Source organism: Cygnus olor, chromosome 2 (assembly GCF_009769625.2).
Source record: "Cygnus olor isolate bCygOlo1 chromosome 2, bCygOlo1.pri.v2, whole genome shotgun sequence".
NCBI classification, from domain to species: Eukaryota; Metazoa; Chordata; class Aves; order Anseriformes; family Anatidae; genus Cygnus; species Cygnus olor.
In genome coordinates this window covers 70213450-70235889 of record NC_049170.1, presented here as the reverse complement: position 1 = coordinate 70235889, position 22440 = coordinate 70213450, and the positions used below count along the sequence as shown (strand labels likewise).

General features: G+C 43.6%; 1 protein-coding gene across 9 annotated transcripts in view; it reads left to right on the top strand.

Annotated features, from left to right (window-relative positions):
- RREB1 (ras responsive element binding protein 1) overlaps positions 1 to 21856 on the top strand; it is a 124809-nt gene extending 102953 nt beyond the window's left edge. For 8 of the 9 annotated variants that reach the window (XM_040550151.1, XM_040550150.1, XM_040550154.1 and 5 more), the window contains 2 exons: positions 14119 to 14865; positions 18104 to 21856. In XM_040550151.1, coding sequence (XP_040406085.1) covers positions 14119 to 14865; positions 18104 to 18624 — 1268 coding nt within the window. In that variant the 3' untranslated portion in view covers positions 18625 to 21856. The remainder of the gene's footprint in view (positions 1 to 14118; positions 14866 to 18103) is intronic. The other variant, XM_040550158.1, reaches the window with a different exon arrangement.
- The last annotated feature ends 584 nt before the right edge of the window (positions 21857 to 22440 follow it).

Below are 22440 nucleotides of genomic sequence, written 5' to 3'. Positions count from 1 at the left end.
TTTTTTCTTGTGGTGGCTTTTATTTGACAGATCAAAGGAAGAGAAAGCAAGAAATATCATCCCAAACATTATGCAGCAGCTTGCCTCTAGGAGATGTTTCTTCTTAGTGTTAATACAAGTAAAGGTGGGCTTACGCCCTGAGGCGTGGAGGTGTGTATGGAATCTTTAGTATTGTGCTGCTGAGTAAGTAACCTCAAACTGTGGGGTAAACAAAAGGAGGAACTGGGGAGGAAGATTTGCTCTAGGTTTGGGGTTCTTCTTCATTCTTCATTGTAATGGAAGTAGTGTGTTGAATGCTGTGTCGGTTTGAAGTCCACTCCTTTTTCCACTCACATTGTAATAATTAGATAACCTAACAGTAGATTCTCATGCTGCTTGGAGAGGAAGAGGACGAAGTGTTGCTTGCTATTGCTCCCTTTTAAGTCAGTCACAGTTGTTGATATTATTCTCTTCATTATGCAATCTCAACTCATGTTGTAAAGAGTAAAAGTTAGGAATATTTGTAAGAAGCTTCTGAGAATTGAGTACACCCTCATAAGAGATAAGATTGCCTTTTTTTTTTTTTTTTTTTTTCCCCTGAGGGAGTTGAGTTTTCATGAAGCAACAGATTCATGTTAGTCCTAAATGGGAACCCTGGAGAGGTAAAGAAGTTAGCTAAGAGGTTTAAAGGGAATCTGAGCTGTGGAGCAGCCCCTATTACAGTTTGCTTTGAGTGACACAAGGACGTAACTTGCAAGGTATCTGTGCAACAGTGAGGCTATTGTTTTCTGGCCTGCATAGACCAAATTCTGTCATTTTACTAAGCCTACAGTTTGCTTGCAGTGGTGACGGAGAGCTCTTTACTCATATCAATTGTTTTCTAACACCCTACCCTCCAAAAATAATATATCGTTACTGAAGAACTGTTCATGAGACAGAAAACAATAAAGGGAGGCTTTGCCCAGAGTAAGGGGGTTGACCTGCTTATTGATGGCAGACTTCCAAGGTAGCAGCACTGCTGTAAACCCTTAATGAAGACAGGAAAAATGCACTTGGCCATGAGCTATACTGGTAAAACCTGCCTCTCCTACCATAACTGGGCTTGGAAGGAGACATCATCCTTTCAGAAAGCCTGTGCTGCAATCCCCACAGGGAGGACACACAACTGCGGCAGTAGCAGGGTTGGATCCTCGGTGCAGGTACAAGATTTTGGTGATGGCACAGCAGTGGCACTAATCAGATTCAAGCTGGTGTGTGCTGGCACTGCTAATAGCAAGCTGTTTCTAATCATAATCAGAGCAGTGCTGAGGGAGATCTGGTGCTGGAGAACCACGCTGCAGCTAGCTTTGGTCCTGGGGCATCTCCTTTCAGGTGACTCTAGCACTTTGTCTCTAAACTGGGAGTCCACAGCAGCTCCCCTGTGGCAGCAACATAGATGAGACTGACAGGAGGGGAAGGGGAAAGGTAAGATAGGAAGGTAGAAGAGGTTTAGGCCTGGAAGGATGCACTTCTTCTGTCCCCACCTGTGGCACAAGCAGTGACTTGTTAGATAGCTCTATTATTTAAAAGGAGTTGAGGAAAGATTTTGATCACTGATCTTACTGCAAAGAGAAGAAGCGAACTTTGTTGTCTGAACTGCTGCTCCCTAACCTGGGGAGGGAAGAGGCCAAGATAAGCTGATGTGAGTGGGGTAAGTGGGAGTCCTGGTGATCTGCTCCCAAAGTGCATGCTCTGGGTATCTGGTCTGTAGCAAAGCACTGCAGTCAGGCTGGTCCGTGCCCCAAGATTTCTGTGGTACGCTGCTGTAAGAAGGACAGTGCAGTCATTTGAGCTCAGAAGCGGCAACCAGCTCCATCCATTTGTAGGGAAGGTGCTCTCAGGATAATTTGTGTAAGTAGCCTGAGCTAATGAGTGAGTGTGGTTGAGGAAGAGGTACATCATTTTGAGCATTTAAGCAGTATAGATATTACTAGTTTTAAGATACTGTCTTTATAGTAAGACATGAAAAGATTTTTGCAAGCATGACTTTCATGTTCAATAAAATTTCAGCATGGAGGACTCCTTCCATGTGGTGTCAAGGTTACATTTACCTTTTGTGAAAGGGCACAAATGCACATTGCTACCAGTAACCCGTATCCTCTGCGCAGCCAAAAGTCTCTGATAAAAGCCTTCACACTGCTCAGTCTTGCCTCAACACTGCTATGTGTTTTTTACTTCAAAAGCATTTCCCTGGGAAGCACACACCTTCTTTGTTGTTTTTTATTTTAATGCAAAGCTCACCAAGTGGGGCACTGGGAATTTGGCACAGCTTGTTTTTATACAGTGTTTAACATGGTACATGTGTTTTGTTTGAACATGCTTGAACGCTTGCTTTTAATGCTTTCTTTCTCTTGATGTCGCCTTATTTAATTTTCTCTTCTATGTTCAACTCAGTTTGCCTTTCCGTCTTGCTTTTCTCTCCTGCTCTTGACTTTTTTCATCCTTAGAGCAGCAAATAGGATGTGCCCTGCAGATGATGCAGTTAATTTTGCTGCCTTTATGGTATGTGAATCAGACTAGGTTCAATACAAAATGAAAGTAACGGTCTTTTTTGGTCATTAATTAATTACCGATAACTTAGATCTATTTGCAGAGAATCCAGGTTGTATTCAGAGCAATTGTGCCAGACCATATTTGGCCCAGCATTATTGTTTGTAGTAGGTAAGATTTAATGGCAGAGGTGGTTCTTTTTCTTTTTTTTTTTAAAGAAAAAAAAAGATAGCTATTGGCTTGCCAAGCATGCAAAATAAATACTTATCATAGAAACTAAATGGACAGAAAAATATCTATAAAGAAAATAAATGAATAAATAAATAGAATACAGTTATGAATAACCTGTGAGCCTGAATGTTTCCTGCTGATGGGAAGATGCAAGTTGTAAAAAAGGATCAGAGGGGTTTTTATTCCTTGCTTTTATGACTTAAGTCAAAATAGAATTGTAGACATCTTTTCTTTGCAACGTTGCAATGGCAATAATGCGTTTCCACTAGTACAGCAGTGGGAGGAGATATATTAATTAAGGAATGATCTTCTTACATTCTGTGATTGTTTAGATGACCTATTATTTTGAAAAAGACTCCCTTCAAATGAATGACTTCATGAAGTGTCCAGCCTAGAATAGGCTTGCTGTGCTGCTAACCAAGTTCTACAATCAGTTCTGCATCAATACACAGATGCAGATGTATTTTAATCCAACTCATGACCATTCTTATGTAAAAAGATAATAATAAAAAAGCAAATCACATTACATTTTAACTGTAATTGCTTCGATTACCCTCCAGTAAGTTTATATATTTTATCAGAAGAGCAGGTGCCATTAAGGGACAATATGGGAAGCAAGGAATACTGCTTTTTGAATTTTTTTTTTTGTTCCTTTAAAGGTGACATTTTTGTAAAGCAGTGTAGTTTCCGTTTGGGAACAGGAATGTAACTTGGGGGGGGGGGTAGTTTGCACAGTAAGCAGGATTTTGGTTTGGGTTTTGAGACCTCCAATTGGGATGTTTGTGTGGAAAGAAGACTACCTTATCTGTTGTAGATACTGGTCCATATGACAAATACTTGGTAGATACAAAAGTTTTAAAGTCTGAAAATATGAGAAAATTGTGACCTGAGATGCAGGTTGAGTTTCAAGCAATTAATCCCCAGCTAATCCTGTCATTGCATGCTTGAAAAATATGTGGAAAGGAATTGGACTATCATGAAGCAAAAGGATTTCTGCTGAACTTTGAAGTTCTGTTCTGTATTTGCATTGTGAATAAAGCCAAATAAAAGTGCAGAAAGTGGTGGTATTCGTAGCCATAAATTTATGGTTGATTTAGCAGGCATATAAAAAGAAAGAGTGAGTGACTTGAAAGCCTACAAAAAGCAGTGCCTTGACACTTCTAAAAAGTTGTGTTAACACTGGAAGAAAATGAAGAGAAAGAACCAACCTATGTGAGTTGTCCGCAAGATACAGGGAATCCCTCATTCAGGTTGAGACGTTAATTAGGACAGATCCAACTTGTGGAAGATTAAAGTGAGAAAAGTACCCACAGTGTCGTATCAAAGAGGCTGCTGGTTTGTGCATGGGGTTTGTGTGTGCGTTCATGTGTGTGTGTGTTCAGGGGTTTTGGGTGAGAGGGGGAAGGTTTGACAGGAGCAGATCTTTTACTTTTAACCATCCTCACAACCTCTTTCTTCATCACAGAGACGTCTTGAAGGGCAACTTCCCTCATTCCACTGTGTGATCCTGGCTTTTCTTCCAGCTGATCCTGTACTTAGTCCCTTCCCTTGTTTTAGTCATTTAAATGAATTGCGGACATGAAAAACTTTCTCCTGTAGGGAAGTAATTGATAGTTTATTCAATATAGGGGGCTTGATTCCACTGAAGTCTATGGGAAGATGCCCAGTGGCTTTGATGGAAGTTGTGTAAAATTCAAACATGTGATAAACATGTCGGGAGATGACCTGTTATTGAAAAGCTTGCAATGAGCTTGTTGTAGCAGGTCAACTTTGACTAGGGAATTTTTCCCCCCCCCACAGGAGCAGAAGAGGATAAAATTTGGTTGCGAAAGGCTGGTCTCAGAGATTGCTGACCAGGTGACTCAAGAAAGAAAGGGAGGGAGAAAGCAGTAAAGGGGAAAAATAAGAGAAAAAAAAATAAAACAAAAACAAAAACACAAGGAGGTTTCTTACTACACATTACAAGCATAGATAAGCACTGTTTTCTTGTGTCAGGTCATGAGCCCCCATCCCATGTCAAAAATACGTTGTCTTTTCTACCAAATCTAACAGAAGTTGCACAAACCTGGAGTTGCCATCTGCTCCCTGGGGAGAAACGGGCTTATTCCCCAGTCTAAGGAAAGGAATGCTGGATCTCTCCCTAGAACAGGCAGCTCACCCAGGTTGTTCAGAATGGCAAGACCGAGTTGCGTTAGTTGTACTGAGTGCTGTAGAAAAGCAAAGCGTAAAGATAGAAGAAATGTCCTGCTGCGTTAGAGCAGTGGTCCATGCAGCCAAGTACTCTGTCTCTGATGGTATCAGTAGGATGTGCTATTTAGGGTGAGCTTGTGGGCCTGGCCACTTCCTGCAGTCTGTTCCTCTTGTGCTCTGCCAGCATCCGCAACCACTGCATTAGGGTTGCATCTGGGAGGGCACATCCCTGCCTGCTCCCTTTAGTTAGTACCTGTTTATGATCCGGCTTTCTGTCAGTCTCTCCGATTGCTTTCTGAACCTGTTGATGCTGTCTGCCTCTGACCTCACATACATGGTGTCAAGCTCCAGAAGTTCACTATCTGCTGTGTAAAGAAATATTTTTTAAGCTGATCCCCTGCAAGCTTCAGAGAGCCTCCCTTTGTTCCAGCACTGCAGGATTTGAAGGTCTGTTGGTTGCTCTCTTTGCTGCCTTTGTGATTTGCAGACCTCAATCGTATCACCCCCTTCTCCCCTCCAAAATGAGGATCTTGAGCCTTTCTGGTGGCTCCTCACAGGGCAGCTGCCCCATCGCTTGGATCAGGTTTGCTCTGTGCCTTCTGCATCCCAGCTATGTCCTTCTTGGGGCGCTGAGACCAGAACTGCATGCACAACCTGAAATGAGGGCACACCAGGCCTTTACACCTCAGCAAAGGGACACCCTTTGTCTTGCTTTCAATACCATTGCTTGTGATACCCAGTGTTGTTTTTTTTGGCTTTATTTTGGCTGCTGATGTAGGCCAAGCCAGTGATCCTGGGGAACTCTGAGAGATGGCTCTGATACCTCCTGCCTAAACATACTGCCTGTACCACCTTCAGCATCACATAGGCATGGTTTAGATTGCTTTTTCTAGATATTTTTTACTTTAAATTTGTCTGCACCGAAACTCACCTGTCATCTTTTGAGAGTTTTCCAGTAAAGGAGACCAACTGTCAGATCACACAAAGCTTTTTGTTGTAGGCAAGTGAGTGGCATTTAGAAGAATGGGCAAGCTGACATGAAGCCATGGGTGGGTGCAGTAATTCAGTGTTTTTCTGTGCTGGCTGAATGGAATCAATATACGAAGGAACCTTGGCAGAAGGTGGTACACGTCCCTTCCCTGGAAAATGCCTGCACAAAGGAGTCACCTCCAAGAGAGGCAGTGCAGCTGTGTGTCACTCGGAGTAGGTTTCACAGAAGATTTGTTGAAGTAACAAATCTAAAAGCAGCAGGAAGTTTGTTCGGAAAAGTGTGCCGTCCTCACAGCCTCTCTCATCCTTTCTCTTCCTTTTATTATGGCAGGTTGCATTGCAGTGATTCAGACACAGTCTTTCAGGTCTCGGTACTAGTCTGGCAGTAAAATCTGCTGTGCTGGAGGCATGTTGCGACGTGATTTGCTCCTGCCTACCACGAAGGACGAGGTTGTCTCGTTACCATGCTAACGGCCCGGCGCAGTTACGGGCTGTTGGTGCAGCATGGTATCCAGGTGTCACGTGGGCTGATCCTGCCCATGCAGACAACAGATGGTTGCAGCCTGAGAGAGGAAGACTCATGTTATAACATGATCCCCCTGCAGAACAAAAGTCTGCAGGAAGCGCTCTGCGACAATCTTTATGGTGGGATGAAGCAGCAGCGCCCTAACGGGGTCTGGTGGGAGCTTCCCTTCTAGCCAAAGGGATGCTGACAGCAGGGAAAGCCTTCCTAAAGCCACTCCGATGAGTGCTGGGGTGACACGTAGGATGTGCAGGATGTTGGTGGAGGGTAAATGTTGTTCTTAGTGCTTGTGCAGACGGTGCTGGGCTGGTCAGAGTGGTTCGACCTGCCCCCAGCAGACAGAGCCTTGGGCCACGGTTGGATAACACAAAGCACTTCTCCACCGTACTGGCTCGACCTGTTCCCAACTGTTCATCCCCACAGCTGTAACTGACCCAGCTGCCCAAAAAAATGAAAAGGGCAAGGGGAGGGACCAGCAGTCGTGAGATCAGTTCCCGGATCCGGCTCGCGGTGCAGCCCTAAAAAGAGCACGTTGATGCAGCCGAGGCGTGGAGCTGGCAGCATCGCTTGGGAGGCGCTGGAGATGGATGCTGTTGAAATTGGCTTTGCCATCAAGCGCTTTGTGTCTTCAAATAGCAGCTTCAGAAAGCAAGAAAGGAGCCCAGCTCCTGTGCTGGTAGCATTACCGCGTGCACTTTGTAGCACGGCTGAGTGTTTCTAGCAGGCTTCACCAGCTGGTGTTTAATCACAGGCCAGAATCATTCAGCAGCTTTGGACCTGTGGTCTCCCTCCACCATCCAAGCAAAATGGATTTCAGAATCAGTGGAAGTAAATGACAATTTGATGCTGTGGCTTGGTTTAAAAGGGGCCATTTCTCTTTTCGTTCTGGGTGAGCGGTGTGGTTGGGAATCACAGGAGAAGCCCTGTGAAGGCTAGACCTGCAAGTGAACCATAGTCCAGATTGCACTGTATGCTGAAAGGAAAGGGAATGAGGGGAGATGCTTGGGAGGCATTTGGTCTGCCCTCAAGGAAGTGGAGAGGAAAGCTTTAAGGTGAGGTGTAAGACAGGAAGCGCAATTCAAAGAGTGTCATTGGGAACAAGTTTATAGAGGGCTTCTTTTGGTCTTGCTTTAAAACGAAAGGAAAAACAGGATGGTGGCTTTGAATAGGAGTTGGGCAAAGTGTGTAAGCGATGGGGCTCATGTGTGTCCTTGCTTGGTGGAGCAGAAGGAGCAGCCTGACGACAGTTCGTGACACAGGAGGAGAGTATCTAATCCAGGAGGGGTGGCTCATAGCGCTTGGGCCGGGGCAGACTGCTGCAGCTGCATGGTGGAGCAATTTAGTGAATCGCCCACTTTCATCATGTTAAAGCAGGCCTGCCCTCGCCTCCTTAGGCCTTTCTGAATGCTCCTTTCTTGCGACAAAATGTAGTTGATGGAGGCGAGATGTGGGATGGGAATGGGGTAAGGGATTATCTGTTACATAATTCAGAAAGACACTTTCCTAAGGAAAGATCACTTTCTTTAAAGAGCTTGCTTCTGATGTGAGAGAGTCAAAAACAACTGCTCTGTGCTAACTAGGCAAATATTTACGAAGTAAGTATGCTCAACAGTGAATTTTCTGATTAGTGTTTAGCAGAATTCATCTTTGCTCTAGAAATCTGCCACTCTGTGATCACTACAGAAATCATGTGAGCCCTGGTTATAGTGGAGGACTTTTTGTTTTTCCAAACTGTCGTAGCTGTCTGTACCTCTGAACTACATTTGTGGTTATTTCCTAGAGGACAAAGGGCTTGAAACTGCATTTTCTGTCAAAGTTTAACAGCCACTCCAGAGCTGTGGCTCACGGCAAAGCAAGAGTTGCTTAGAGCAGGAGTGAGTGGCAAACAGAAGAGCCATGAAGTTGGACTGAATGCTAGAGCTGTTGTGTAGAAGATACTGAGGAGATGATATATAACTTCCTGAGTGTATTGCCAGCTCTACGTAAAACTGCCTTTCTGATAAACAGGAGAATTCACTGTGAACTGGAAGTCTCTGGCCTTTTTTCCCCCAGTTCAGTGCAGATTTCCACTTGCTAGGTGCAGTCAGATCTGGTCCTGAATGCCTTTGTTTGTGTTGGTGACTTGAACTGCTCACTTGAAGGTACTGGGGGATCCCAGCTTGTGTAAAAGGCAAACTGCATTGTGCTCTTTATCTGTTCTCCAGGGTATTAGTTTCAACCAGCTGTTTCATTTAATAACCCCTTTCCAGTTTTGGTTCTCTCCTTTTTCCCCAGATGTGTTCAGTTCTCTTTACTTTAAAAAGTCCTTTTCTATCTTTAATTTTTTAATTTCCAAGATATGACCGAAGATCCCTCAACCATGGACAAATTAAACATTTAACTTTGTGTATGATTTAATGTGATGTAATGAAGGTGGCTAAGTGTTAGAGTGTTTACAATAAAAATGGACAAAGATAGCCCCCATGTTTTTGCAAGTTGACTGCGGGTTAGAAAGATGTTCTCCAAATTGTGGGTAGAAGAGCAGCATGGTGCAAGTTCATAAAAAGTACCAAACTTACTAAGCTGCTACCACCTAGTGGTGGCTGGGTCTATTGTAAAATAATAAAAAAAAAGAAAAAGCTGGGGTTATTTCAGTTAACATAAGGAAAATAGTAAGTCATTGGCTCATCCGACTGGTAATGCCAGCTGCTTGTCCAACATTCATTTCCAGTGCTCTGTCTGCTCCAGTTTTGAGCATTATTTATGTGATGGGTTTGCTGACATTTCTCTTGGGATGTCAGGAGTGTTTGGCAATAAACACTTGCTTTAAAGTCCCCAAATCGTTTCCACTACAACACCCTGTTTTATCTAATAACTCCTCAGTATCTCAAGCTCTACTCTCTATTCCACCTTAGTTCCAAAGAGAAAAAACACACAGGAAGACAGAACCAAACCAGTAGCCTCCCCACCTTGATCTCTATCTGCTCTTTTATCTGAAACTTTCCATGTTCAGTGTGTCTCTCTTGATAATTTTGTTTGTGTATGCAGGAAAGCAGTTTACTCCTTGTTTTGTTTCTTGCTTGCTACCTCTAAAAGATGAAGTGGACTGTTCTGAATAGACCGACTTAAAATTGCAGCTTGAATTGTAAATAGACTTCAGCAAAACAGTCTTTTCTTGCCACAGTTTGAAGGAAAAAGTGATTTTGGCTACAGCTATATAGTGGTTTCTTTCATGCAGTAGGAAAAGTTTTTGCATTCTCAGATGGAGTCCTTGAGGTTTTGCTTATGAATATATCTCCTGAGAAGTTTGTTTTTTCCCAGAAGCTGAAGAGGCAGCAGCCGAGCTGCAGCTTCACATGGCCGCCTCCTTATGGCCTCACCTCCCCGCCTGTCCCCTCCCTCTCCTACGTCTCCCATCTTCTTTGGCTCCTGTGTCACAAATGACTCCGTGAAACTGTGCCGCCTTCATTTCCTTGCCTCAGAGAAGCAACACAAACGTGGTCAGCCAGGACAAGGTTGTGTGCTCTGTAGGGGCTTTCGCAAGGGCAACTCTCTGCTCTTGCACTCGCCAGCTGTAAGTACCTGCAGGATAAAAAGCAGACTGGAAAGCATTTTACAGCCTTAGTGAATGGTGAATAGGAGAGGGTGAAAGAAAGAGCAGGCCTTTCCTGTGCAACTTGCCTTCCTCTCTGCCTGCATGTGGTTGCTCGGCACTGTAAATCAGCAAAATCTGGATTCTGGAAATAGGAATGACCCGTCTGAGAGGAGCATGGGCTTTTCGCAGGGGTGTTTGCCCAGATCTGAAAGTTCGGTCAAAATCCTTCCTTCTGTGTAAAATAACCTAGTCTTCTTGTGGCCAGCAAGGTTTTCTGTTGCTACCAGTATGCGTGTAAATGGGGAAAGGCCATCAGCATAGGCCAGGCCTCAGCTCTGCAGGAGCAGACAGAGCAGTGTCTCTTGCACTGTGACAGGAATCCCAACCCAGGCACCCGGCGAGGCTGTCCTCACAACAGTTGTCTCTCCCACACACCTTCCCAGCTCCTGTGCTGCTCTTCCAGTTTGTCTGCTGCGGAGCAGGGCTGATTTCTCACGCATCCCCAAAGAGTCGGGTTTTGTGCAAAGCAAGTCGCTTTTTTACCAGCTGTGAAACCAACCGCACAGGTTGGGGGTAACCACAGAGCAGCTCAACTAGTCGGGAGCTGCCATTTTATGATATGCATGAAGTGTCGTAAGGGGCCTGTGAAACTCTTCCTTGACACGGAAAACAGTAGGTCTGGTTGGTGCAGGTAGGAAGGAGGAGCACTCACCCAAACACGTACACATGTTAACGTGTTCCTGGCTAAGTCCGCACCTGAATTTTGGATGTGTTTATTCAGTGGTGGTGAGCCAGTTTTGGAAGACCAAGCATGTGTGTGTCTGTACTGCCAATGTCTCAAGTCTTTGCCCTTCCTGAATGTGTGGTGTTGAAACTTCACATTCCTTTTCTCGGTGTCAGCATCATCCGTTTGCCTGTGCTGGTAAGGCAGCATGGCTTACCTGTGGACTGCCTGTCCCTCAGAGCCTCTCTCTCCCACATGAAAATGTAACCGTGGGTCAGCCACACAAGAAGAGAATAACAGCTGAGAAGGGTACAGAGGCTAGAAGAAAGTAGATGGAGTAAGCAGGACAAGGAAAAGTTAGGGAAAATAAGGGGAAAAGTGGAAAATTGTGCCTGATAAGCAAAATGTTGAACTTAAAAGTTGGTAAGGCTTTTGCATTTGAGGGATTTAAAACAAAGCCTTCCAGTCTGAGCTTGCTCTTCCTTGAGTGCTACTGGTGCATATTCCCCTCCTTAACATTGCTCCCAATATTTCCTGTCTGAAAAGTCAACTTATTCTGCATCCATTGTCTAGTGTTTGGTCAGCAAAGAATTGCAAAGCATGGCTCTTGGCATGACAGAAGAGGAGCTCCATCTATCTTGGTCTCCTCACGCTCTTTACCCATCTCCATCCTAACAGCCTTTAATGCCCTGCTCCGCAGTGAAACCCTCCTCCTTGCTTTGCTTGCAGTTTTAATTCGGACTAGTGCACATATCCTCAGAGGAGCGTTTCCTGACCTTGACCTGTGGACCTCACCTTGCTGAGGCCTGGAGCTGAGGCACCAGCACTGGGTGTGCAGCATCCATTTGGGTGCTTTCCATTGGTGTTGCTTCAGGATCTCTGTGCCGCAGCATACTTTGCCACTCCAGTTTTTTTTTTTTTTTTTTTGTCCATCATTCATCGATACGTCTTGGTGATGGTAGCAACCAAAGGCTACTGGCGAGGACGCTCCTTTCCCCCTTGTTTCCCTTATCTCTTGGAGCAGTGGTTCTGGGGTCACTTCAGTCCAACCTAAATCCGTGTCGGTGTAGAAAAGACCCTGCTGACTGTGTGGTTCTGTGAGTGTTAGCACCATGTAAGGGTTGGGGCAGGAGTCGGTGGCCAGGGACGAGGACAAGGACCTTTTCAGCAGCATCATGGAGTCACATTGCTCATCATTAATCCTTCCTTTCATCTAAACTCTTGGGCCAAGATGAGGCATTCCTAGGGAGACACAGACGTGCTGTTCCTGCCCCCAAAATGCTGCGTGTGTAAGAAGGCAGCAGGCCAGGAACCCACAGGAGTGCTGCTTCCTCTGTTTGTTTGTTTGTTTAAAAAAAAAACAAAAACATTTTCCCTGCATGGAGGTGGCCTGAGTTTGGGTTCTGGTTTCGCTCCCTTGCCTGCAGCATCAGCCACAAGGTCCTGCTGCCTGCACATAACCAAGAATGCTTTGTGTGCCCCCTGCTTCTCATACGTGCCAGTCTCACATTTCTCCGGTTGTAAAGCAGTGCTGCCCCTTAATTATTACGCTTTGGGATTTCAGCTGGATTTTTAGAAATTACCTCTTGCAGTTTATAATAACTTTAATTTTTGTCTTAATTTATCCAAAAAAGAAGCAACGAGTCAAAGCACAGAATTCAAATGCAGATTTGTAAGGCACTTGTAGGTGACCTTTGTTTTCAGATGCCCACATCCTCAAACTCTCCAGCATTATACACAGATTACGGCTCAGTTGCAAGTTTTAATGGGTAGATAATTAGATGAGCAATGAACTTTGTCGAATGCTTTTGTGTAATCCACTGTCTATGTAAACTGATCTGTTTTGATTAAAAGGTGAGATTATTTTTTTCACAGGTCACTTCTCCCCTCCAAACCCCCAAGAGACAGCGTATCATGGATTATGCTGTATTAAGTGATAGTTCACAATCTGGAAATGTTGCTTAGCTTTGGCATTTGTTTAAGGGCCATTGATTGTAACTTTTGCAAGGAGATGGGGTCAATGCAAGTTACACTGCAAGACTACATTTGGACTACTAAGTGTCTGAGAACTACCTTCATACCTTCTGCAGTTACTCCTTGCTTATGAAGAAAGCCCCTAATAGGAAATCTGTGCAATTTAGAGACAAGTACACATTGTGCTGTGTCAAATGCAGGTTTTAAGTCCACTGCTCTTCTATAGTTTCTAAACCCCCTGTAGGAATTAAGCAGGTACTGGACTTGCAGATAAATGCTGAAATGACTGTTAAGTTGTGTGGTGCCTTGGCTGCATGCTGTTGACAAGAAGGAGGTGGGGGGATGACTTAAAACAAGGGAAGTTTCAACTTTCAGAAAGCATGACTTGCTAAGCTCATGTCCTGGAACGGCCACTGGAAAGTGGGGTATGCAGTTACATGCCGTGCATCACTGTCAGCTTTAGCATTCAGATCCAGTCCAGCTTATTTCCTATTTACATGTACACTATTTGTATAGAGCTTGGGAGAGGTGCAGCTCTGCCCCTTTGTTCACCTTATGTGTGTTATATTTTTTGAACATGTTATGTCCTCAGCAATGGTAATGCTGCAAACTGATAGGGTCATGGAGGATGTCATTAAGGTGGACATTTTAGGTATGTTTTGCTTTTTAGTTGGGGGAATGAACGGTGAAACAGCAAAGGATGTCGCCTATTACTGCATCTTGGCTTAATATTTTGATTCCAGGTGGTATCAATGTAACAACAAGCATGCATCAAATACTCACATGGAGACAAACTTCTGCAGCTTTTGCCTATAGGATGTATACCCAATTTTTTAACTATCCTCTGCGTTAATGTGTGTGATAATCTTTAACATTTAATTGTACTGATTGGTTGCATGAGGCCTTTACATTCCCTTGGAAAAACATTTCTCACTACTTATAGTTTATCAGTTAGATTAATACATGTGTTACATGTGTTACATATGTGTGTTACTTCAGCCTATATCCATATTTCATACGTGAGTTTATAAATACTACATTCATGTGTCTCTGATACAGCATATTTGTAACAGTGGTGACCTAAACTCATCTTCAGTGTCTCAGCATTTTGTGTTCTCTTGTAAAAGCCATTACATCACACTTCAAGAAACTGCCATGAATGTGTGTGTATTTTGGAAAAGAAAGTATCTTATTACAGATTTTTAATCATCTTGTTAATTGGATTCTGTGGTGTTTTGATCTCTCTTCAGCTGTAAGTTACTGGCCTGGGTCACAGATAAGAGAAGCAGATGTTGGGACACTTGATCAGCAGCACTGCTCATGGGTCCATGTGAAGCCTTACTGCTGATAGCTGTGAGTCAGCGGAGGGCGTCCCACTGAAAGCTTCTCTCTGTTTGCTTGCAGACAGCCAGTCTGATGCGGAGACACCCGCCACAGGAAACGAAGTCTTGGACCTGACCTCCTGCGAGAAGGAACAGTCAGAGGAAGTAGCAGAGCTACCAGGGAGTGAGTGCAGCCCCAAGGAGGAGCAAAAGGCTGACCCTCCTCCGGCAGAAGAGGATGCTGAAGAAAATGCAGATGAATATGAAGAGGGCCCTGAAGAAGATTCTGTAAGTAACAAAAGTCTTGACCTCAATTTTGCCAGCAAATTAATGGACTTCAAGCTGGCAGAGAGTGACCAGAGCATAGGCAGCAGTTCTCAGACTGAAAAGAAACATGCCTGTGATGTTTGTGGCAAAACCTTCAAGTTTGCTGGCACTCTTAGCCGTCACAAAAAGGCCCACATTCGTGAGGACAGAAAGGATGAAAGGAGCAGTGAGGATGAAAGCAAAAGCATCCAGGATGATGCAGGAGCTCCCTTGATGCAGGACTCTGGTCTTGAGCAGGAAGAGTCTCCGATGGACTTGAAGGTAGTGGAGTCTCCTGTGGACTGTGAGGCAACAGGAAAGGAGAATGAAGAGAGCGAAAGCATCTCTGAGGGGGAAGGCACAGAGAGAAAGTCCACTGAGAAGAGCAGTGATGACAAAAAACCAAAGACTGATGGGGCTAAGAGTACTGCAAAAGCAGACAAAAGAAAGAAAGTCTGTACTGTGTGCAACAAGCGTTTCTGGTCCCTGCAAGATTTGACACGACATATGCGGTCTCATACAGGTAAGAGGAGATTTCAAGGCAGAGCAGATTGCAAGCCAATCTGTCACCAGAATGGTGCATCTGCTCTATAGGTGCACAATTACTGCTAGCACTCAAGGTTGGAGACACTGCTTTTAGTCCTGCAGGTAGCTGCAAGGTATCTTCTCTGCCCCAATCTCCATGCTGCATACAAAACCTGTTAAGGGAGCAGGAATAGTCACAACACTGCCTTATCTTCAGTTTCCAGTTTTCCCCTAAGCTTGCTTAGAGTGTTCAGAGGTGAAGGCAGATATGGAGAGCTCCACACAGTTGTTCTTGTCCAGCTTCTCACTCCCTTCTCATGATGTGTGCATGGCTCTACCTCTTCCCAGTATTACTCTTCCCAGTATTTTGATGAGCAGTGAAGAAACCTGGCAGTATATGGTAAGACTTCTCTGAACAGAAGTTGAGAGAAAGAGAGTTTTTGTCTGATTATATAAGCCTGGTACTATGCTGATGGTGTGCATGACCTGCTGCCTGAGTGAAAGGCACAGCTACAATTGGCACTCTGCTTTTCCTTCAAACTCGGGCAGAGAAAGTAGAATACAGGTAGTAAAATATTTGTCTCAGGACTTGACTCGGCAGTTAAAATACTTGAGATTGCTTTGTGTGATAAATTTCAGTAATGCATTGTGAAGGAGGTGAAGTCATGAGCCAGCTCAAGGGTGAATTAATCATTCATCCTTATTAATTCATCCTTATTAATGATGTATTTTCACTTGTCAGTGAGCTGTTCTGATGTGGGAAAAAAAGCTGGTGCAGTTAGATGTTTTGTGTCTTTTGAAGGTGCTTTCTGCTGAAGACAGTATCTTTGTGATTAACTTTGAGTACAAAATACTTGTGCTATACTTGAAGGTGAGGGTTTAATAACCTACACCAAAGACTATTGCCTTAACCAAATGTTTTACCTTCTGAACTGTAAATATTGACTTCTCAAGTGCAGAGATGACTTGTTTTCTTTCTGGCATTGAAGACTCAAATCTCGAGTGAAACGAGGGGTGGGCCCCATTCTTGTGCCTATTTTTATACTAATACAGAAGCCTTGGGAAGATTCTAGTATCTCAAACTCCGAGCTTTACACCCAAATGATACACTGGTGTGTGTCTGTGGAGATCCCATAATGTGTTTTTTAAATGTTTTCATTGCACGCTGAGATACGCAGACCTTGTCGGTATGTCAATTTCTTTGCTGTTTGTTTCTCTTTCTTATTTGACACTGAAGGATATTTCAACATAGAACAGCTGTTGAATAGAAACATGGGTCAGTGCTTTCTTCAAATAAATTTAAATACCCACTGTTCAGATCAGTGCATTTTCAAGTGAGGATTTTGCGTCAGTACTGCCAGTTGACTCTCCTCTTTCCTCTCTCCATCCCACTCACTCAGACATATTGGCAGAACACTGTCTTTATGTAATATTGCCTACACTTTGGTTTTAACATTTTTTTCAAGATAAGTGTGGGAAGTTTTTGTAATTCTTTTACTCAGAAGAGGAACATGGGGGCACACGTAAGTGTGTAAGAGATCCCTGGTGCAGTGCCTGCCTATGGATGGAAATCAGGCTGAAAACATTTCCCTCACCCGGTGCAGGCTGCCCCGTGGCACGTAGTTGTGGTGTGCTCTGGGGCACTCTTCCCAAGCGAAGGGTGAGCCATGGCACTGCACTGTTTGCATCCAGGTGGTGGATGGGCAAAGGCTGCCGTCTGAAAAAGCTCCTGGCACGGGGCGGGAGCTCTGTCCCCTGACCTCAGTCAATAGCAGGTGTTTGAGCAGGGCACCAGGGAGAAACATTGCTCAGAAGTGTCACACCTGTCGGGGACAGCAGGACCAGCTTGTACACAGCAGCGAGTCGCCTCCAGTTTGTAATTTATTTACATTTTAATGATCCCAAGCATTATAACGGAGAAATTAGCCTCAAAAGTGTTGTTCTGTGTGCTTGTTTGCACAAGATGGTGTCTTGGTGGAATTGCACCACTGAGAAGTCTTTAATAGCTACAATCAAGATGAATCCATCAGGGTGGGACCTTTGGTTCTTCAGGGTTGGTAGGGCAGCAGTGGCAGGTAGCACCTTGGGGCACTTTGCTTCGTCAGGAGTTTGGGGGAATTTTGTCAGTGGGGCTGTGGCTGCGTTGTTTTTCCATGAACTCATGCTCAGGAAACTATTGAAGCATTTCAGGTGCAAAAAGCAGTTCTGAAAGCAGAGCAAACTGCTTGTCGATTACAGCACAGGAGCAGCTTTGCAGCTGCTCTGAGGCTTAAGGTTGCAAAGTAAGTGGAAGGATTTTGCCTGGAGAATAACATTTCTTGCACAGGTGTAAAGAGGTTTTTTAGGGGCTTTCATATGTTGCTTCTATCAGAGATCAGAGTAGAGCAGCAGCAGGTTGAGGAATATCAACAGCGTTCTAAACAACATCCCAAGGCAGATGTTTTTCACTCAGTCAGTAGATGTTGATCACCTCTAACAGACACCTCTGGTGTCCTGTAAATGCCTGACAGATCTAGGTCGTGTAGCTGCTTATTCTTTTTTGAAACACAGCGATGCTGTCAGCCTGCTTCACAAAAAGAGTAGGGGTTGTTGTGTTGAGTAATTCATGACAGCTTCTCTTTGACTTTGCTAAATAACTTGTGCATTACTCGCCTGCCAGCATCTAAGAGAGGGAGATGTCTTCTCATACACTGTTCAATCTGGTTCAGTTTTTAAGTCCTGTTGACCACAGGTACCTGGGCAGTATCCTTATCCTTCCATCTCAAATCCTCTATCTCTGCATATACCAGGGCCTGACCCGTAACATGGAGCACCCGTGGAGGGGAAGCTGCTGTAGCGCAGTGCAGATGGCTGCTTTCACAAATGCTTTTAAGCTCCATAGGATGACTACAAAGTTCTTCCAGAAAAGTTGCTGACTAACCTAGACGGGTTGCTGACAGGCACCTGAGGTATATGGTCTTCTTCCCTCCTTAGAGCAGGGCCATACCAAGTTTGTGGAAACCTCCAGACACCTAGGTTTTGTTTTTTCATTTGTGCCCCATGGCATTCATCTGTATACCTGCTTGCATACCATGAGCTGGTTTGATGGTACAGAAGCAAAAACCTACAAAAATGCAGCACCCAAGTTCAATAAAGGTACTGAATTTCCAAAGTGTGGAGTATCTCACGCTGCTTGAAACAAGAGGGAGGTGCGTTTGTGACCTTACAGCTGACTTTGCACTTCCATTCTCTTGTAGGCGAGAGACCGTACAAGTGTCAAACCTGTGAACGGACCTTCACTCTGAAACACAGCCTGGTTCGTCACCAGCGCATACACCAGAAAATCAAAAATACTCGAAACCATGGGAAGGAGAGCGACAAGGAGGAGACCCAGTCAAGGTGCGGAGAAGACAGCGAGAATGAGTCGAGCCACAGCGGCACCAACCCCATTTCAGAAAACGAGTGCGACTCCGCGGGGGGCGTTGGCAGCCACCCATCCACCACAAGAAGCCGAAAAGAGTCCCTGGCTGGCGCGGCCAAGGACTCCCCTGGCAGAGAGGAGAGGCTGAGCAGGCGAGGGGCCGGTGCCTGCCTCCCGGAGCCCACCAAGAGTGCACAGAAACAGACCACAAAAGACCAGGAACCTCGGGGTAGCTCCGAGCTCGAGAGACCACCAGGTTTCATTCAAGACTTGCTGGAGATGCACAACAAAAAGTCTCCCATGAATCACATTCTTGCCTCTGCAGACAGTGCACCTCAGCTCTTGGGGGTGGAATGACTTGCTAGGAGGTCGGACCCGTCCCAGCACACAAACTAAAGCCAGCAGAGCAGGGTTTCCAGGGTCTTGTTTTGAAAGAGCGACCTACGGCTGTGGGGAGAGTATGGCAGACTGGATGCAGTGCCATATGCCTTTCAGTATAATAATGCAAGAGACTACAGTATATACTGATTTGAGTGCCTTACTACTTTATTAGATCTTTTGGTATCATAGATTTTTTTTTCAAAAATGATTTTTTTTAAATATTTTAATGAATTATTTGGAGAGGACCTTTTTCATTTAAGCATTAATGTTACCTTTTGTATTGGTGTGTGTGAGCTTGGTCTTGTATATCTGTGATAGTCGCTGTGTTTGTTCTCTGAGCTGGAAATGGGGCAGTGGGGTGGGAGGCCCTTGGATACCACAGCCAATAACTGGAAGAAAATTATGTGAATTTCATACAAAATAGTCAGAGGAAATGCAGATGAGATGTTGATTTTGTTTTTTTCTCAGTAGATGTTCTTGCATTTGCCACACGGTGGAGCATTAAGCCTGTTCCAGGCATTAACAACGTGGCAGTTGAAGGTGTTCAAAGTGGTTCGAGCCAAAAGCAGGAAACACAAAGAATTTCAACCTCGTACTTGTTTCCACTTTTCAGCATTAGAAATGGTGTTCTAGTTACTAGGGTTTTTTTCTGGCCATCGTGGACTGAGTGTGTATACAGAGGAGTTACATAGCAACGTAACCTATGGAAATTATGCACCCGCTGTTATATATGTTTGATTTGCTTCAATATATTATTATTATTATTTTATTATTATTTTATAAATTCATCAGTTCGCTTGTCTCTGCAGTCAGCAGAAACCAATGGGCAATATTTGCCCACGCAGATGTATAATGCAGCTTGGATCCCCTCTTTAAATGTTTTTGACTTCAGGCTTTCACCAGCTCCTCTTCTTATGTTGCAGCTCTTCTACTGTACTTTAAATGAAACCCTTCCTCTGACCGGAGAGTCAAATGGAGGCCAGCAAGTTACCGTCACACCCATACAGGGGAACATCTCACTCGTGGTGGGGTGTGCGTGAGCGTGTGTCGTGCGTGTGCGAGCGTGTGTGCGTGTGTGCTGGGGGGGCGCCTGGGAGAAGACGCTTGCGAGAAGGGGGTGGCGGAAGGACCCTCCGCGTGCATGAGAAAGGCACTGCAAGTACGATGTGGGTCTCGTTGCAGTCACATCAGTGACAGCAAGTGTTACTTAACGAGCAAAGTTTTTCAGTCTTCCAGTTGAAAGCAAGAGAGAAATGCGAGCCTTACCGTGATCTTGCTACTGTCATGTTCTAGAGCAAGAGAATACTACTGGTAATAAAACTACAGATATAAGACATGTTAAAAATAAATAAAGTAAATTAAAAAAAAAAAATCTTCCTGAGATTTTGGGGTTGATGCTTGAAGACTTGAGGTGTGTGTCTAAATTTCATATTGATAATTTAACCCCTTTAATGCTGGGAGCTGGGATTTCTCTGAATGGCTCCTGTTGCCGGCAACAGGTGACACTCCAGCCACCAGGATTTAAGGGGTTAGGCAAAATGTCTCCTACTGTAGCTGTGCGCTTTTAGGAGCGCACAGCGTTTTTGTTGTTGTTGTTGTTGTTGTTCTTGTCGTTGTTTGTTAATTGTCCTTCAGTCATGACCTCTGGGACAGACAGAGCCATAATAGCATTGCCGGAGCCTCACTGTGCTATTCCACCACTGCAGCCCCCCCAGCCCACACTGTGATCCTGATCCTCCCCAACCCTGCAGAATCGCTTTTCCTGCTTTCATCAGACATGGAGGAAGTGGGCCTCAGACCCATTCTATATTATATAATATATATCTATATATATCTATATCTATATTAAAAATTCTCCGAAAATTTCTGGAGACTGAAATCTAACTGTCCAGAATTCAAAGGAAGAGAAACCTTCTTGAGTAATATTCTTGCAAATAGAAAAAGAAAAAATGGTTGAGGTATATGTGATTTCTATTTTGTTTTTTGTTTTGTTTTGTTTTAATAGGGATGTATGAACCAGTTCAGAAACAAAGCTAATGCCAGATGGATAAATCAATCAGAACCAATGATTCATTTAAAACTCTACCCAGGTGCATTCTACTTAAATAAAACCAGTTCACACATCCCTGAAATTGTTATTACTATTATAATTATAATAATAATAATTATTATTGTTTTGGGTATTTTTTGGTTTTTGTTGTTTGTTATTTTGTTTTTTTTGTTCTGTTGTTTTTTGTTTTTGTTTTTGCAACTCTCCACACTAAACTGCGCAATACTGTGGGGGAGAAGCCATTACTAAACTATATGCTGCAGAACAATGTAGCAAGTAATTAATTCCCAGCAGCCTGCCGGGACATCTGCTAGCAATAATCACTATTGATTTAAAGCTTTATTTAGCCTTTATCTATATCCTAGTAGAGTATAAGGTCTTGCCACATTTTATTGACATTTTTATTAGTTGAGTTTGACTGAGAACTGTTGCTGTTGTTGGGTTTTTTGTTTCCCCTCCTCCCCCAATATTAAACTGTGAAATTTATAATGTGTTTAAACTATGGGTGAATCTTAGGCTTTAGTTTGCATGTTCAGCTAATTTGTCTCTATACGATTTTTGTTTGAATCTTTTTATTTTTTCCTCTCTCAGGGCTTTTACAAAAAAAACAAACAAACAAAAAAAAAAGGATCTTCTGAAATTCTTTTGCCTGAGTTGCAATGGACTTAACTTGGAGACAATTCAATCACTACATTAAGCACTTGACTGTGAAAGCGCAAAAAAAAAAAAAAAAGAAAAAAGAAAAAAAATTTTTTTTTTTAAATGAGAGAACCTTGTTTGAGGCTATTCTGAAATAACTTTTCGGGGTTATGTGACAGTCTGATTCCATTTTCAGAATGATTCATAATTTTCTCTCTTCTCTGTGCGTCTCCTTTCTTTCCTCTCTCTATCCACGAAGGAAGTTTAATCCTAGTGATTTCGTCCCATGCAGGAAACAGTAATAAATGTGTAGAATTCATATTTTTCTAAAGGGAACTTAAACTGCTGCTACGAATTGTGTACAAGACTGGTTTATGCCACATGAACAGAGAATCACACATTTGTTTTGGTACTTTTATTCCTCTTTTTATTCAGTTGTACAGTACTTCCAAATTCAAAATAAAAGTAAAAGTTGTTCTGTATCAAACCATCTAAGCAATAAAATGTTATATTTAAAACTTATAGGTTACAAAATGGACGTGGCTCTTCTTGTGGGTTTGTTGTAACTTGCTTTCAAGTTTTTCTGTTAGAGGACAGCATGCAAACCAGAGCTGTCATGCATAACTAGTAGTACTGTTTCTCTTCCTTCATTTGGACAGAGTTTGAACCAGAGATAGCTGTAACACTCTGAAAATCCTTGTGCGTTTGTTCTCTGTTAGTTGAAACCCTTTGAAATGGTGCTCCTCTTTGGTGGCAGTTTCTTAAAATAGCAGCTGAAAGCAGAAGAAAATGACATTGGTGCTGATTTTCCTGTACAGGTGTTAGCTCAGAGCTGCATGTCCTTTCATTGTTAACCATAACCCCATGGTCACAAGTGAGCGTCCTTTCGGCGCAGTGTGGTGATGGAGAGCGTATCGGTTGTTTTCTTTGTAAAAGAAGGAGCTTTCTGCCATCCTTGTTTTATTTTTGCGTAAATGCGTATGGCTGTGAAATCTTCAGGATGTATTGGAAAGCCACAAGCATGTGTCAAAAGAGAGAAATCCTTTGTTTTATCTTGTTGGAGCTGCCTTAGTTGCATTTTATATGCTTTCTTACAAATAAAA